The following is a 16,987-nucleotide window of genomic DNA, read 5'->3' on the forward strand; positions in this document are numbered from 1 at the left end:
CGCCTCGCGAGGCCACATTTTCGCTCAGGCCAGGAAGACCCTCGGCGAGCTCCTGCTGCAGCTGGAGCCCGGCGCCACGGCCCCGGAGAGGCACGGCGCGCTGGCCGGCCGCTTGCGGCAGCTGCGGGCGCTGCTGGTGGCGCCGGGGCCCGCGCGCCCGCTGGGCGACTCGCTGGACGCGCCGCTGGCGGCCGTGGTCTGGCACAGCATGCGTCTGGCCGCCTGCTCGGCGCCGCCCGAGAGGGGCCGCCTGGTGACGGGCTGCCGCCGGCTGCTGGAGCTGCGGGGCGCCGTCGGGCGGCAAGGCGGGCCCCCGGGGCTCCCGGGCACGGCCGAGCGGCGCCCGCAGCCGCGGGCCGAGTGCGCAGCGTTGTGGGCCGCGGCCGAGACTCTCTGGCAAGGAGTCCGCCAGGGCCTGCTGCGCCGGATCCTGGACACGTTCACCGACACGCAAGGCCCGCTGCAGAGGCTGCTGCTCGCAGCGCGCGACGACCGGGGCTGGCCGAGCAGGGCGCCGCCCGCCCTGGCTGCTTTCCACAGTCACGCCCGGCAGATGCTCCGAGTGGCGCACTTGGTCTCGGTTTGCTGCCCGCGACGGCAAACGGGTCCAGACCTGGAGGCCGCTGTGGAGGGTCTGCGGAGGCTTGTGGCCAGGGTGCAGGCGCTCTTCTCCCCGAGCCACCGAAGCACTGGTCTGCGTGGCAGTCCCGCGGCCCAGGAGGCCCTGCTGCAGGCCTGGGCCAGGGCATCGGACGCTTTGCTGGCACGCTTCGACGACGTTCTCGACATCCCTGAGTTCCTGAGCGTGTCCACGCAGGAAATGACCGAGCACGTGGACCTCTCCGCGTGGGCTCTGAAGCGTGGGGAACGCACAGCGTTTTCTCAGCAGGTCGCCTATGTACAGGGCCGGGCCGCACACGTAGCGCAGGTCATGCGCAGGTCTGTGGACCAAGAGCGAGATCCCATCTTCCGCAATGGCCTGCGGGTCCTGATTCAGCAGCTGGAACAATCCGCCCGGGTTCTGAGGGCAGTGGCTGAGCGCTGTGCCGGCACTGGCCACAGCCTTGCGGACGAGGATGCATTTTTCACAGCGGCAAAACGGCTCCTTGATTCAGCTCAGCGTGTCCGGGAGGGGCTGGATGGGACCAACCATCCAGACATCCTCAGCCCGCTGCGGGCCCAAGTCCATAAATTCGATACGGCAAAGAGCCAGCCTTGGTTCATTCTCTCAGACCTCCAGGATGCCAAGGCTTTTGAACTGCCAGGGCAGCAAGAGTCTGGGTTAGGGGAGAGGGACCTGGAGACCGCCTACCCCCCACCCGGACGTCCTTCCTGTTCTTTGAGCCCTGGCCTCCTTCCTCAGAGGGTGGGCTCCCTGCTCCCTACCAATGAAGCATCCCTTTCTGTACAACCGCATGGCCACCAGGCAGGGACCTCGGCTTCCACCAAGCTGCAGGGGCAGGATGCAGCTGTGGGTGTGACTCTGGGGGCCCTGGCTGGGGAGTCGGAGATGACTGGACTCCAAGGACCCTCAACCCTGGCACCTTCCACCGGTGAGCCAGCAAGAGAGATGGCCGGGAGCGATGGTCTGCTAGCAGGTACCCCCCTGCTGTGCGGAAAGACCAGAGGAAGCAGGCAAGGTTTGGTTGGCGCCGTTGGTGATTGGCTTCCTCTGTGTCAACAGCTATTTTGTCACCTCCCACCTGCTGATCTTCCAGAGAGCAGAGCGGCATTCATGGAGCTTCAGAAGGATTTAGGCATCATGGTTCAACTCGCCGCCAAGGGCAGCCCTGAGGCTTTGAGTCCGGGGGTCACTGACTCCATGGGGCATTCGGCAGTGCTGCTACAAATGCAAGGCAGGCTGGCAGACGTGGAGGCCCGCGCTAAAGAGCTGCTGGACAAGATTGGGGCTTCTGATGGGCTCCAGGCCCCCAAATTGCAGGAGGAAAACATTGAGGACGCGTGCCTCCTGTGGTCAGCAGCCGTTCAAGAGCTGCTGCAGTGCGTGGAAAGGCTCAGTTGGAGACAGGGCCTATTCCTGTTGCCCTTGCGACGAGCCATGAAGAACCCCCAGGGGCTGCAGACAGGGTTGGTGCAGGCAGCAGATGTCTCCCAAAGGCTGCAAGAGGCGGCCAGGCTGTCTAGCCTGCTTTGTGGGGATGGGCAGGTAAAGGGTGCGGTCAGCTTTCTGTGTAGGGAGGTCCGGGTGCTTACTGAAGCCTTGCTGGATGTGGCCCAGATCCTGGTTTCCTCACCCAAACCATCCCCCAGCCTATCCACGCGCTTTGAGCTTCTCTGCTGGGAGCTCACCCTTCAAGCCAAGGCGCTGACCGGCTGCCTCAGCAGCATCAACGTGGAATATGAGCATGCCCTGCAGCATGCTATCTGCTCAAGCCTTGCTGCCTGCAAAGCCCCCCAGACTGTGTTGGAAGGCACCCTAGGGAGAATGGTGTCTGGAATTCAAGCTGTACAGGAGACTGTGGCAGGGAGTCAAGATGCTGGACCCTGCCCGGAAGGCCTTCTTGTGGCTCTGGAGAACATTCTCAACCTCACCAAGGAGGTGGCCCAGAGGGTCTCTGAGCTCCGAGAAGACCCAGAGCAGAGGGACCTGTACATCCTGGACTGCCTTCAGTGGCAGTGGGCAGCCAAGGCCCACTATGCTGTGGCCCAGCTCCGAGCCTGGAAAGGTGGTGTCACGGAGGCCTGGAGACTCCTGGCCCAGTGCTTCAAGCCCAGTGACGAGCCGGGACAGCCCCAAGAACCGGGTCCTGTCCAACCCCAGCTCTGTGGTGAGGAGGCTGCAGCAGGTAGTGTGGATGCCCAGGAAGCTGCCCGAACTGACCCCCCAGGAAGCTCAATGGAGATGTGCACCGCTGAACCGGCTGGCTCGGTCACTGCAGCCACCACTGAGGAGCCGGGCACGGTAGGACAGTCAGCATCTTTCCTCTACCCACTGCTTTATCCGGCCTTCTCTCTAGTCATCCAAGGCTCCTGCTAAGCTCCAGGACACGCTGTCTTGGTGCCCCTGTGTGCACTTCACATTCCTAAGCAGAGATGCTCAGTCAGTGTTTCCTTTACAAACCTGATCATCACCTTCCTGACTGTGCTTGGCTGCATGGACCCTCTCCAGCCCCTCCTTGGCCCTCTCCTAAGAAGAAGTTGACCAACCCAGGTGTTTCACTGCCCCATTATGCTTCATTTTTCTCATTAACATCTCATTATCATGAGAAGGGAACCCATTACCAAAGTAGCTGGAAGGGGGACAGGGACAGTTCTCTCTTCCCTGGTGCCCCTGCTTGGTCTCTAGCGCCTCTGGCTCCCCTTACTCCATCCCTCCTGGTACCCTGTGCTCCAATAGCCTACAGACTCCTCCTCTTCTAATCTGTCTATAGGCGGTTTCTTACGCATCCTTTGTATCTCTGATTTTACTAACTTAACATATTCTGTTTCTATCCTGATACATTTTACCCCATACATTCCTCCTCCTCCACCACCATTCTCATCCATCAGCGCCCAAAGCCAGGGGGAGTCTGGCTGCCTAAGTCAGTGGTATTCAGAAACCCAGTGGAGAACCAACAGCAAGCTCATTCAGCCCCTCCCCTCTCTGTGGGGTGTCTCCTCCTCCTCCATTGAAGGCTGGTTTTCACTGAATGAAGCCAAGGACGCACTGCCTTTCACACAGGCCCAGTTTGAAAAGAATTAAGAAATGACGCTGCCTCGAGGGAATTTAGAGAAGGGAGGACCACCATCCATGTCGGTGTCTGCTCCACTCCCACTCACTGAAGCCAGAACACCTGCTGAGGGAGGTCAGGGGGTTGAGAAAGGGCTTATGCATCTGCCCTCACCTGGGAAAGTCTTTAGTCCAACACATAACCCTGGGCCTTTTTCCTCACATAGTTTCAAACCTGGCAACAAATTCTAGCTGTAGATGCTTAAAGTCCCTAACAACGACATATGGGACATGAGTTGAAGATAATTCCTAGTTGCCTAGCCTAGCTCCAGGCCCACCTAAACATCATACCGGTCCATTTATCCCTGCCTTGTCTGCATTTAAGTTCTCTGTGCTGCTGTTCCTTAACACCTACTCCTAGGCCCACCTCTGGAGGGCCTCTGGTGCTCAGTGCAATTTAATCCTCTTCCAGAAAAGACTTCCACTCACCCCCCTCCGCTTTCAGGACGCATCCCAGTGTGTCTAAAATGGAGCCAGTGAAGGACACAACACACATTTCAGAAGATGGTCATTTAACTCAAGGAGTCACTGCAAAATGATAGCAAATCCAGACGATTCTCAGTGTGCTCCAGCACAGAAAATGATCTTTAATCCAAACACAGAGTGTGCTTTTGAGTCTTGAGCGGGTGCTAGAGACAGTCTAGAATTGCAGACCTATTTTACACTTGAGGCAAAAATGACTCTACAGGAACGAAGTGGATGCTCTAATGTCCTCTAAAAAGAAAGTCGTCTTGAGTTGAGTCTTAAAGGCAGCATCAGGTTACTGAAGCAGACTTGGAGTCTTTAGCAACGTATGAGTTCATTTCAAACAAATAAAAAGCAAGTACAGGGTTTGCATTTGTTGATGAGTAAGGGGTTCGTGTCTATATTCCATCGAATTAACTACAGAGCCCATTGTGTGTGCTTGGCAGTGAGCGGAAGACGATGAAGACTTGACCGGATTGATTCAGAGAAACAGAAGACTCACCCACTGCCATCTAGACCATCTCAACTCGTATCAACCTGGAAGGACAGAGTTGTACTGCTCCCTAGGATTTCCAAGGCTGGGCACAGTACCCATGCTGGTGTCTCCACAGAAACACCATGCAGTGAGCCTTCTAGTTCCTACCCCCACTTGATAAAATAGAGTCCCAGAATAGCACAAAGGAAAAACCAGCCACCAACACCGCCATGGGGAGCAGTTCTACCCTGATACATACGGGATCACCGTGATATATACAGGATGACTGGGATACATATGACATCACCATAATATATATAGGATTACCGTGATATATACAGGATCACTGTGATACATACATACAGGATCACCATGATATATATGAGATCACCAGGATACATACAAGATCACCGTAATATATACGGAATCACTGTGAGTTGGAACTGATCTTGTGGCAACTGATTTTTTGGTGAAATACTTGCTAAACTTATCAGCCACCAACCAAATGTAATCACAAACCCGGGCTCCTCACTTTACGTTTTCTATCATGTTTATGATCTGTTATTATGTACTCCAAATTATGTGTTTTCTCCCATTCTTAAGTACTAATTGGGAAAAACTCAAACTTACTACCATCGAGATTCCAACTCATAGCGACTCTATTGGTCAGAGCAGGACTCTCTGCGCGTTTCTGAGACTGAAAATCTTTATGGGACCAGAAAGCCTCTTCTTTCTTCCCTGGAGCAGTGGGTTTTTTTCAAACTGCTGACCTTGCAGTTAGTAGGCCAGCTCCTCACCCGTGCACAGTGCCAGCTGGACCCCTTCTCTTTGGGAAAGAGTAGTAGAGGCCTGGTAGTGTGGTACCTAATGCATTGGCTGCTCGTGTTTCTTTGAAATATTTTTTGAGTTTGGGAAACAACCCAAAAAAAAGTTTTAAGGGGCAAGATGAGGGCTGTAGGGAGGATGGGGCTAGTTCTCATAGATCAGCCCTTGCTGCCCTTGAAGATTCAGCAGTTGCACTGTTGTGATTAAAAAAAGAGAAAAGACTGCAAACGTTCCTGGCCTTTCCCTAGCTAATGTAGTTTTCAACTGTCCTAAAACTTCTTCCTAACAATCCCACCCCTCCCCGATCATCTGTGTCCTTTGGGAAAATATATCAACGTTACCCCCTAAGAATCTTTCTAAAACCCTTTAGAAGCCCCCCTCCCCGCCCTCTCCTCCCCCTCCCTCCACTGCCTTTCCCTCCTCCCATAAGACACCATAGCCTTCGAGCTGATCTCTGCCTGAAACTCTTTACCTGGAATGTAACAGGCTCAGCAGATCTCCCAGAAGCCAGAGCTTTGTTTGGACCTTTCTTTGGATGCCACCTAATGAGAGGAAGAGAAACGTACTACTGGGAGGAGCTGTCTGCAGCCCTCTGCAGATGCAGAGACCTGTGAAAACCCGGGCCCGTGGGAACTGAAGCCTTAGACATAATACCTTTGGACTTACCCTTGTGCTTAAAGAAATTTGCCAAGAACTACTAGGACAGGGAGTGGGTGGGGGATCCTGATTTCCACTGTTCTTTTGTTGTTGTTGCTAATTGCCAGCCAGTTAGTTCTGACCCGTTGCCACCCTGCTCTCGACAGCACAAAACACTCCCCGAACCGGGCCATCCTTGCAATCGTTCCTATGCCTGAGCCCGTTGTTGCAGCTACTGGGTCAGTCCCTCTTGTGGAGGGCCTTCCTCTGTCACTGCCTGCCACTTTACCAAGCATGACGTCCTTCTCCAGGGACTGGTCTTGTTCGGGAGCTAGAGCCAGAACTAGGGCTTGTCCCTCTACATGCCAAAGGCTCCCTCCCCCCTTACTGGAAGTTGGAAGCTGCTTAAGGCTACAGGGCCTGCTCACATCCAGGTCTTTGAGACAGGAAGCCAGTACATCTGGGTGGGACCCCATCTAGGCCAGGTGGGCTTAATTCAGCCAATGGGATAAAAAAGTACTGCCCACCACACTTCTGAACAGGGGGAGAGGTGGGGAGAGGAGGGGTCTTGAAAAGCCAGAAGTTTTTCTCTCTGAGCAGCTACTACACACAGCTATGCCAAGTGCTCTCGCTCTCGCTCTCGCTCTCGCTCTCGCTCTCGCTCTCGCTCTCGCTCTCGCTCTCGCTCTCGCTCTCGCTCTCGCTCTCGCTCTCGCTCTCGCTCTCGCTCTCGCTCTCGCTCTCGCTCTCGCTCTCGCTCTCGCTCTCGCTCTCGCTCTCGCTCTCGCTCTCGCTCTCGCTCTCGCTCTCGCTCTCGCTCTCGCTCTCGCTCTCGCTCTCGCTCTCGCTCTCGCTCTCGCTCTCGCTCTCGCTCTCGCTCTCGCTCTCGCTCGTGTTCCATTTACTGCAATGCCTGAAACGGCTTCTATCCTTTATAAAACTCACTTGGATCACAAACCAGGCCTCGATGTGAATTCTTTCTCACGCGAAGCCAGGGACTGAGGTATTTCTAACACTTAACATTATCGAGAAACCTAAGTCTCTGCTGATGCTATGTCCAAAGTATGTAAGGTGATACAACACACATGTGAGGACTTTTCTCCCTCTCTTCTCTCTCTGCCGCAGCTCAGCCACGCACCCTCCAGCTCCACTGACCTTGTGACCGGGCCGCCCACGGAGCCCACCCAGCCTCCCCGGAAGGAGGCCAGCACGGAGAACCGAATCACTCAGCTCACCCGTGAGATGGCCAAGGAGGTGTTCCTGATGGCGCAGAGTTCGAAGAGGAGAGGACATGCCCTGGTATGTGTGATTCCGCAGGCCTCGGTGGCCGGGTGGGGGCTTCTAGCTACACCCCTTAAGTGCGAGACAGCTGAAGGCTCCCCAGAAGGAAGGGCCAGCCTCAGGCTCTTGGGCACTCAGCATTGTTAGGTCCCCTGCTCACTGTCCACCCGTTGGGCACTCAGCATTGTTAGGTCCCCTGCTCACTGTCCACCCGGGTTTATCATAAAGCCCCCCTCCCTTTCCTTCCTGCCCGTGCTCACTTATGGAGAGTCTGTCTTATTTCACCAGGGAAAGTAATTTCCCAGGAACGGCAACCGAGCAGGTAAAAGGGCCCACGTGCATCTTACAGGATAGCTGGGGAGCCTTCAGACATTAAAAACATCTCAACATAGAGATGGCAAGGGCTGGATGCTCTGGAGGACTCCCCTCCAGGGTCAGCACCCCCTGAGGGGGACAAGGATGCTGCCCAATGGCTCTTTGAGGGTGCAACTTCGATCACTGTAGAGCCTGTTCTAATTCTCCGTGGTTCACTGTTCATTACATTTCGTCAGACTTCGTTCATCATGAATGCACCAACACTGGAAAATCCAAGAAGCCCCTTTATCGAATGTGTGGCGGAGGGAGAAGAGCACCGAGAGTGAGTCATTTAGAAACTCCTCCCTGTGAAGGTCTGCTGGGCACCAGGGCTCCAGAAGCCATGGCCAGGCTGTGGGGAACTACACATTCCCATCTTGGGGGTGTTGCCAGAACAGAAGGCAGGATTCTGGGCATCCCCCTACTACATGAAAAGCTAATCCCCGCTGCTGCCAAGTGCTACTTCCAAGACTCAGCCCTTTCATTGTGAGGCCCCTCTTCCCGCCCTGTCTGCACAGCCAGTCATTGCCTTTCAGGACCATGAGCACCAGGGCCTCACATCAGAAGTGGGGGCAGTTATTCTTCCCGGCTGAGTCCTGTTTCCTGTTCTCATGAAGACAGGCTGCGGGTGCTGGCAGTGAGAGCAGCTGAGGGAGTGGGAGTATACAAACCCCCATCTGTCAATCACCTCCCCAATTCATGACGATCCCCTAAAGGGAAATGACAAAGGAAAGGTCAACGGACCATTTAGAAAAAGCAGAATGGGGTGGTTATGTTGAATTCTCCCCAAGTCCTCATGTGACTACTAATCAGATCCCAACAGCCTAGTGCTCTTGAGTACAACAAGTGAAGAGTGATTCACGAGGGAACAGTAGAGATTTAGGGTTTCCTGAGGCACGACAGTCAGCTCAATGTCGGCCAACAGCACCATGAAGCTTATTGGGTCGTGTCTCTCCTGCCTGGAGAGGTTAGGGCAGAGGAGGAAGCTAGTGATGAGTCGTGACAAACAGGGCTGGGTGAGCAACGTGTAACTCTTGCCCAATAACACTTAGTGCTCACACTCCGTGCGTTCAGGAGTCCCTCAACAGAGCAAAGGGATCAGGGGGTCCACTCAATTCTGGTGCTTACCGACAGCCGTCAAGCCCCTCGCCTCTCTGCTCCTCTTGCTCTACGTGTGCAAAGGTCGAGCAGAAAGCCCAGCCATTCTTCTTTGGTGCTGCTGGGAGTCCACGGCACACAGCTCTGACACAACACAGCCACCCTGGGCCAACTCCTACGGACCGTGAACCCCAGGCAAATCCACCTTCCTGGCTCCCCCAGTCATCTGCATATCTGCGTGGGAGCTTCATGATGTGAGTGATGAGCCTTTCCCTAGTGTCTTCGTTTGGACGTGTCGTCGCCAGCCTCAGCACCTGAACACAGGTGTGGGTGGGCAAAGACCTCCTGGGATGGCTGCAGTGCTACGAATCCTGGCATATCTTGTGTTGTCATCTTCCTGCGCTGATCTCCTTTCCCTTGGCCTGTTGAGGAACCACCTCCCTGCTCTTGCAGGCAGGCCAGTGGGGCTGGTTCAGTCACTCCATGAGCGGAAACAACCCATCATTTCTCTGAATACTAGACTTTGTTGTTTAATTGTTTTTAAGACAAGAATGGAAATTGATTTAGTCCAAGTCCTTTTTGGTTTTCAAATGAAGAAAGTAAAGCCCAGAAAGATGAATGGTGTAAGTCAGCTTACTAAGGAGTGGCTCTGGCCTCAGCCCACTCAACATGAAGTCCAAGTTGGGGAACTCTACATGTGACTAGTCTGTGGACCTTTGTTCCAGCCACGACTGCCTCTGACCTGGATGTTCCCACACTGCTTCTGACTCGGATGTGTTTCTGGGAGCCTCCTCTCTGTCTGTAACCTGCTGAAACCTTCCCACAAAGTGCACGCAGGCTGCAGCTCCTTGTGGAGAATAGGCCTAATCAGGACCAGCAGGCTGGGCCGCCTCCCTTCTGCCCTACACACCCGGATGGCCGCTGATACCTTGCTCTGTGCTTTTTAGGAGAAAAAGTTCGTTCCTAACCTGGGAGTAGCGGACCATGCGTTTGTTCTGGGGCTGAAATACGTTGGCCAAGAAAGCTTTGAAGGCTTTAGCCGGGCACTCATTTCTTGGGGAAAACATGCAAGGGAATTGTGTTGAACCCAAACCCACACCCATTGTCCCCAAGTCGAGTCTAACTCATGGAAACCCTCTAGAACATTGTGAAACTGCTCCCGGGGCTTCCACGCTCGAAGTCTGTAAAATCGCAGACCTCCACACCTTTCCTCTGCAGGGCAGCTGGGGCTGGGAACCTCACACTCTCAGTAAGTAGTCAAGTGCTTTAAAACGGGGTCCCCAAAGTGCCTTCCTCATGCTCTTAATTTTTCTTTTTGAAAGTTCTGGTAAATACCTAGGTAACAAAGCACTTACATCTTCACAGTCTTCCCAACACAGGGCTGGATAGTAATCATGTTGATCTTGTTCATCCAGCACCAGGGACTCTGATTTCCCCGCCCCTTTAACAGAAGCTCAGTACCTCCGAAGCCTTGTCGTCTTTTCCTCTCCCCCGCCCTCTTGACTGCCATTGGTAACCACTGGTAAACTCTGATCTCTGCAGACTTGTCTCGTACAGATATTCCATAGAAATAGGATCATATGGTATTTGTCTCTTTGTGGATGACTGACTTCACTCAGCATGTGTGTGAGGCTCATCCATGTTGTGACATGGATCAAGACGTCGTTTCTCTTTATGGCTCATCACATATCTCATCACATATGCATATGTACGTGTTCATATACACACAAAAAGGGGCTTCAAAACAATTCATAGAGCAATTCCATTAGTGTGTGTGTATGTGTGTGTGTGTATACACCATGTTTGTACTGCTTCTACCTTTTGGCTATTGCGATTAGTGCTGGAACGGAATATTGGCTCTCAACCATTCTGGGAGCCGAACTAAACTGAAACTAGTTATATGTTGACTTCACCAAGCTGGGTGCTGAAATGGCACTTGTGCTACGGTTCTCTCTAGGTGGAAATGACAAACGTACACTCCTTGCTCTTTTTTAATGTTCATCTGGGAAACAGTCTAGTCTAAGTGCTCACAGTATATTCTTTTTTTTTTTGTGCCCACAGTATATTCTAAGTCATATTCGCTGTATCTATAGATATAGAAAATTAGATGGAACTATGCTTGTAATATTTAATTATTCACTTCATAAAACTTGATATACTTTGGATGCAATACTACATTTTTACTCCCTTGAATTTTTCACTTCAGTAAACAGACATATAATGTGAACAGAAAACATGACAAACAACCAGAAGGTGACATTCATTTCAGCTTTGTGCTGAAATTCACATTTGCACAGTGAATTACGTGGTTCCTGACAGGGCTCAGAGAGCTGAAATTACTGTCAGAACTGTTGCTGTCAGTTCCGCAGAGGGGGCGGGGTTTCTCAAAGATGAACGCAATATGCTCCGAGAAGGGAACTCGCCGGCTTCTCATGGAGCAAACACAATGACTCTTGTCCATTGGCCTTACCCTAAAGAGATGGATCCCACTCCTACAGTGAAGCGATGGCCAAGGAGCAAGCTCACAGCCGATGAGGCTCACTTGAAAGCGAAGCATATTACAAGTGAGATGCCAATCAAGAAGCAATATGGAAATATCTTAAATAAGTTTTATTGTTTGGGGTCAGGTATTACTTAATATTTCTCATTAATATTTAAAAACTCTTATAATCTAGTTCTGTGCACCATTTTTGTAGTTCTCTTTTAAATATTACCTACCTTTTGGTACATAATTTCTTAGTACTTAAAATAGTCATTCGGGCAGCGAACTAACAGTTAAATGCTTTGAAGGTCACCGCCGCCTGTAAAGATTTAGTCTTGGGAACCTGTGGGTGGCTTACAGTGTCCTATGGGTTTCTGTGAGTTGTCGCTTTATGATCATTCTGCGATTGAAGCTCTATTTCATTTGATGCAGACCAAAGATCAGCTCATTACCTCTGCTAGAAAGATCGCAACTTCTGGGCAAAACTTCGCCAAATTTATCCACATCGTTGCTAAGAACTGCATAGATCCAAGATACTCCCAGGAGCTCCTGTGTGTGGTCGAGCAGATCCAAACGATGAGCAACCAGCTGCGCATCATCTCCAGGTAGGAGGCTCCTTTGCTAGGAGCAGCAGTGCTCTGCCTAGAGCAGCGGTTCTCAACCTGTGGGTCACGACCCCTTTGGAGGGTCAAAGGATCCTTTCACAAGGGTCACCCAATTCATAGCAGTAGCAAAATTATAGTTATGAAGTAGCAACGAGAATAATTTTATGGTTGGGGGGTCACCACCACACGAGGAACTGTATTAAAGGATCACGGCATTAGGAAGGTTGAGAACCCACTGGTCTAGAGGGACAGCATGCAGTGGAATGACGTGTTTTATCTGTGTGCACCTCAAATTTCTTTTTTTTTCCTCTCCCAAGTGATCTGTATTTATTGGGAATATTAAGTGCATGTTGAAAATATGAAGAATAATTATAGAACATAAGAAGCACAGTGAAGTCAGTGCCCTTTCTCACTTTCTCACTAATATGTATGTGAAAATATATGATGAGGCAGAACAAAGAAAGATTTGATATGGAAAACTTGTTTCTGAGTAGGTGTGAACCCTATGCCCTGGTTCAATTTTCAGCCTACCAATGGACAGGTCTGTCAGGGGAGCAATAACACATGGGAGGCACACACACCTTAGACTCGTTCACCATTCAGATCCAAGGGGCAGCACTTACCCAAGGACAAAGTTCCATAGGAAAATGTAGGTCATGTTACATCAAAGGGGTTGCAGTGGATGAGCTGGGGGGGGGGGATTGTATGAATTGCTGAATGTTGAACAGATGATCTGCTCTGTAAACCTTCACCCAATTCACAAAGTGAGAACAAAATGTTAGCATTCATGTTGCTTTTCAACATTGGTCCCTCCTCCCTTCAGAAGGCTGTGCACTTACTCCAACAAAGCTGTGCTCACAGGTGTACAGATAGTAATGTTAACCTCCGGGGTCACTGACAACCCCAGAGGATTGACCACCTTTGTAGTCATGTCTGGATTTTGATCCTAGCCTCTATATTTGTTTACATATGAATTAGATCTAATGAGAAAAGATTATTGTTGGCTGCCTTCGAGTGGAACACACTACTGACGACCTCTTGTATCATTGCATCAGCCACTGTGATTCGCGGGGTTCTTTTCATGGGCTGACATTTCAGAAATAGGGCACCAGACCTTTCATTCAAGGCCACTTTTGCCTGGAAGAGCCACTGGAAACCATTCAGCCCAGTCACAACACATAAAACTTTACCTGACATATGGATGTTGGCTGCACCTGAGCGCATTGCCCAGGAATCAAACCTGGTCTGACGGAAGTTGAAAATTCTACCAATGAGTCACCAGTTTCCTAAGAAAACTTAGTTATCTTTAAGAATGCACTCATTTCTAGATGAAAGCATGAGGAATGTGGTTTGTTTAAGAAAACCCATGGCAACATAGAGCTTATATTAGGAGTAATTTTTTAATATGCCTCAACTTTGGAAGAAAGTAGTTTTAGATAATTGCCTCCTGATACAGCTTTCATGTGGGTCACATAGAAAACAGCATTCTAACCATGGAACCGCTTAATTTCCACGTGAGACTCTGTATCTGTTCCTACAAACTTCAGCTGGTAGTATGCTCAACCAATTGTTCTCCATGATAATGTTTCAGCTACATAATGACTACAAGATAAGATAGCTTATCAAACATTTTCCATGTAAAATTTGGGATGGCACTTGATTTTAACATTTCAGATATGGGTGTGATTACCAATCTCTCAATCCACTAAAGGAGTAAAAACCTTGAAATTTCACCAAAAGTTAATTCACCAAAAGTTAAATAGCTTTCTTTCTTTTTTGAGAGAGAGACTAAACACACTGATTTATTTCATCTCCATGATTGCAGGCACTGGCTGAACTTTTTCCAGGACTAGTTTGTGTGTTCTTCTGACAGTCCATGTCTTTGCTAGCACCACGATTCAAATGCATGGATTCTTCTGTTTTCTTTAGCCAGTGTTCACATTTCACATGCCTGTGGAGCAATCGAACATACCATGGCTTGGGTCAGGGCCCACAGTATCTATAAATCACTGGGATATATGGTTTTAATGACACTAACTGTAATTCCTGAGCTACACTGTCCATTCTGTGATGTTCACTGTAACCCTCTTGAAGCTTTCAAACCTTAGACAGCTCTTGTGAAGGCAGAGCTGTTGGTCTGTTAAAAGTGTTCCTCCTCTCGGCTACCCCAGCGATATTAACCGTTAAGCTACTATATGAAAATCAAACTGTGCTCCCAAGTTGAGGTGCCTTTGCAGAGCATTAGCTTCCGGAGAGAAAAGAGGAGTGCTCATCAATCAATTCCATGAACAATGCCCCCAGGACCATGTACCTCATATCCTTCACTGCACAACGAACAAGGTCGGGCAACCCTGGCCATCATGCCTGGTTTCACTATTCTCCCACAAAGTACAGCTTGAAGGCTTACAAGCTTGATCGTAAGCAAGCAGCCATCTAGCAGGGAAGCAACAAAGCCCACATGGAAGAGGCACACCAGCCTGTGTGATCATGAAGTTTTGATGGGATATGGTATCAGGCATCAGAAGACCCCAAACAAACAAATATACTGACGCAAATATACCAGTGGGGTAGGAGTGGAGACCCAAAGCCCATCTGTAGACAACTGGACACTCCCTCATAGAAGGGTCACAAGGCAAGAATGAGACAGCCAGGGTGCAGCACAGCACCGACGGAACACACAACATTTCTCTAGTTCTTTAATGCTTCCTTCCCCGCTCCCCCACCCCCCGTCCCCACCCCACTATCATGACCCCAGTTCTACATTACAAATCCGGCTAGACCGGAACATGTACACTGGTACTGATAAGAGCTCTCGACACTGGGAGTTCAGGACAGATAAACCCCTCAGGAAAAGTAACTGGAGTAGTGATACCATGTGTATGGGGAAGGTGGGAGGTGAAGGGGGAGAAATGGGGAACCAACCATTATGATTGACATACCCCTCAAAACCCCCCACACGGGGGGATGAACAACAGAAATGTGGGTGAAGGGAGACAGTGGCTAGTGTAAGGTATGAAAATAATAATTATTTATATTTTACTAGGGGTCCACGAGAGTGGGAAGGTGGGGGAGGGAGGAAAAAATGAGGAGCTGATACCAAGGGCTCAAGCAGAAAGAAAATGTTTTGAAAATGATGATGGCCACATATGTACAAAGGTGTTTGGTACAATTGATATATGGATTGTGATTAGAGCTGTACGAGCCCCCCAACAAAATGATTTATTAATACAAAAATATAAAAAAGAGGACAGCCAGAATGCTTCTCAAAAGCGAAGATGAGGAGACTCTGTCTCACATACTTTGGACGTGTTGTCAGGAGAGACTCTCCCCGGAAAAGTAGAGGGGCAGCAAAAAAGAGGAAGTTCTCCGACAATCAGATTGATGTAGCGACTGCCACTGTGGGATCCAAATAAGGAGAGTTGTGGGGCTGGTGCAGGACCCGGTGGTGGCTTGTTCCCTTGTGCCTGGTGTGTCTGTGATTTGGAGCTGACTTCACACAGCTTCCAAGACCAGCACACAAGTTGTAAGCAGTCTTGGTGGATCAGTGATTAGGCGGTTCAAATCCACCACCTGCTCCATGGGAAAAAGAGTTGCAGTCAGCTTCCATAAAGAGTTACAATCTAGGAAAGCCAATGGGCAGTTCTGATCCATCCTGTAAGGTCATTATGTGTCAGAAGCAATTTGATGCAATGGGTTGGTTTGGTTGGCATATGAGTCATATTTTCATCTTTAAAATACAATTTTTTAAAAATCTTACTTAAAATCTCTAAAGGATTCCTTTAGGAAGAACAGGGCCACAAACCCTCAGAGAGAACTGTCTGTAACAGGTGTCCGGACAGCTGTGTTGGGTCCAAGTTGACCAGCAGCTGAACCTCCTGAATCTACTGAATTAGAATCTCTTCGTTTAGGTCCCAGGAATAATTTTAGAAACTATTGATCTCGATCAAAACAAAAATGCGATCTTGTACGAAGGTGTCGAATGAATGAAAATGCTTCCGGAAGGCTGATTAGATGCCATGATGGTTTGTCAGGTAACCTAAAACTGCTGATGTGCCTCCCGCGGGATGCCATGCCCCCTTTCGCTTTGAAGTTCCCTTTTCCGTCATGCGCATTAAATACTGATAAAGACACGGAACTCCAAAGCAGTGCCATCCAGACTCCGGATGCCTTTCACTGGGATCTAATTACACTGAGCAGGCACCACCGCCAGGTTTGCTAAAGATCCGCTTACAACCAGCGCACCATCTGTCCAATAACTTGCCAAACACTTCCTGCTTCCTCTAGGCTTCCGATGTCTCCATTAGCAGTTGCGGGCACAGAGACATCGTCCTTCATTGTTTGCTTGGCACGGTGGGCTGCCTCATGTCCTCTTCCCAGTGCTTCCATGGCCGGGCCCCCGGCAGATACCTCCTGCTTTAGGCTCTGGACAGGGATCGGTTGTGCTTCTGTAGTTGGCACCTACCTTGAAAGTGAAAGTCATTTTAAAACAATATTTTCCGTGTTTTCTGTGAAAGTTTGCATGGTCGATTCGGTTCCCCCTCAACAATGTCTATGCAAATTGCTCAGTGACATCAACTACCTTTCCCACGTGTAGCCACGGTCTTTACCGTGTTCTTGATGTTCCCTTTCTAGTATCTACCTCCCTCCCCCTTATCTTCTCATGTGGGCTTTGTTTGCCTTTTGGTCTCATATAGGTTTCTTAAAATAGAGCACTATAGTCACGGTGAGAGCCTTAGGGAATAGGTTTATGAAGCTCTCAGGGTGATTGCCCTCTATTATCCACTGGTCCAGTATGCCTGGACTTCTGAAGATTTTCAGTTCGACTCCTCATTGCTTCTCCCTAAAATTATCATGGCCATACCCAATGCTACTGAGTCGATTTTGACTCACAAGACCCCGAACTAGCGTTTTTGTGGTTGTAAATCTCTGGGAGCAGACAGCCTCATCTTTCTCCTGAGGAGCGGCTGATGGGTTTGAACTGCCAACTTTGAGGTGAGCAGTCCATCACTTACCTGACAGCACCACCAGGGCTGCTG

General features: G+C 50.3%; 1 protein-coding gene across 1 annotated transcript in view; it reads left to right on the top strand.

The window, feature by feature from the left end:
- The first annotated feature begins 543 nt into the window (after positions 1-543).
- LOC142461329 (uncharacterized) overlaps positions 544-16,987 on the top strand; it is a 30,521-nt gene continuing 14,077 nt past the window's right edge. The window contains exons 1-3 of the mRNA XM_075563130.1: positions 544-2,923; positions 7,257-7,430; positions 11,779-11,951. Of these exons, the coding sequence (XP_075419245.1) occupies positions 554-2,923; positions 7,257-7,430; positions 11,779-11,951 (2,717 nt within the window). The 5' untranslated portion in view covers positions 544-553. The remainder of the gene's footprint in view (positions 2,924-7,256; positions 7,431-11,778; positions 11,952-16,987) is intronic.

This window comes from Tenrec ecaudatus, chromosome 11, assembly GCF_050624435.1.
Source record: "Tenrec ecaudatus isolate mTenEca1 chromosome 11, mTenEca1.hap1, whole genome shotgun sequence".
Classification (NCBI taxonomy): Eukaryota; Metazoa; Chordata; class Mammalia; order Afrosoricida; family Tenrecidae; genus Tenrec; species Tenrec ecaudatus.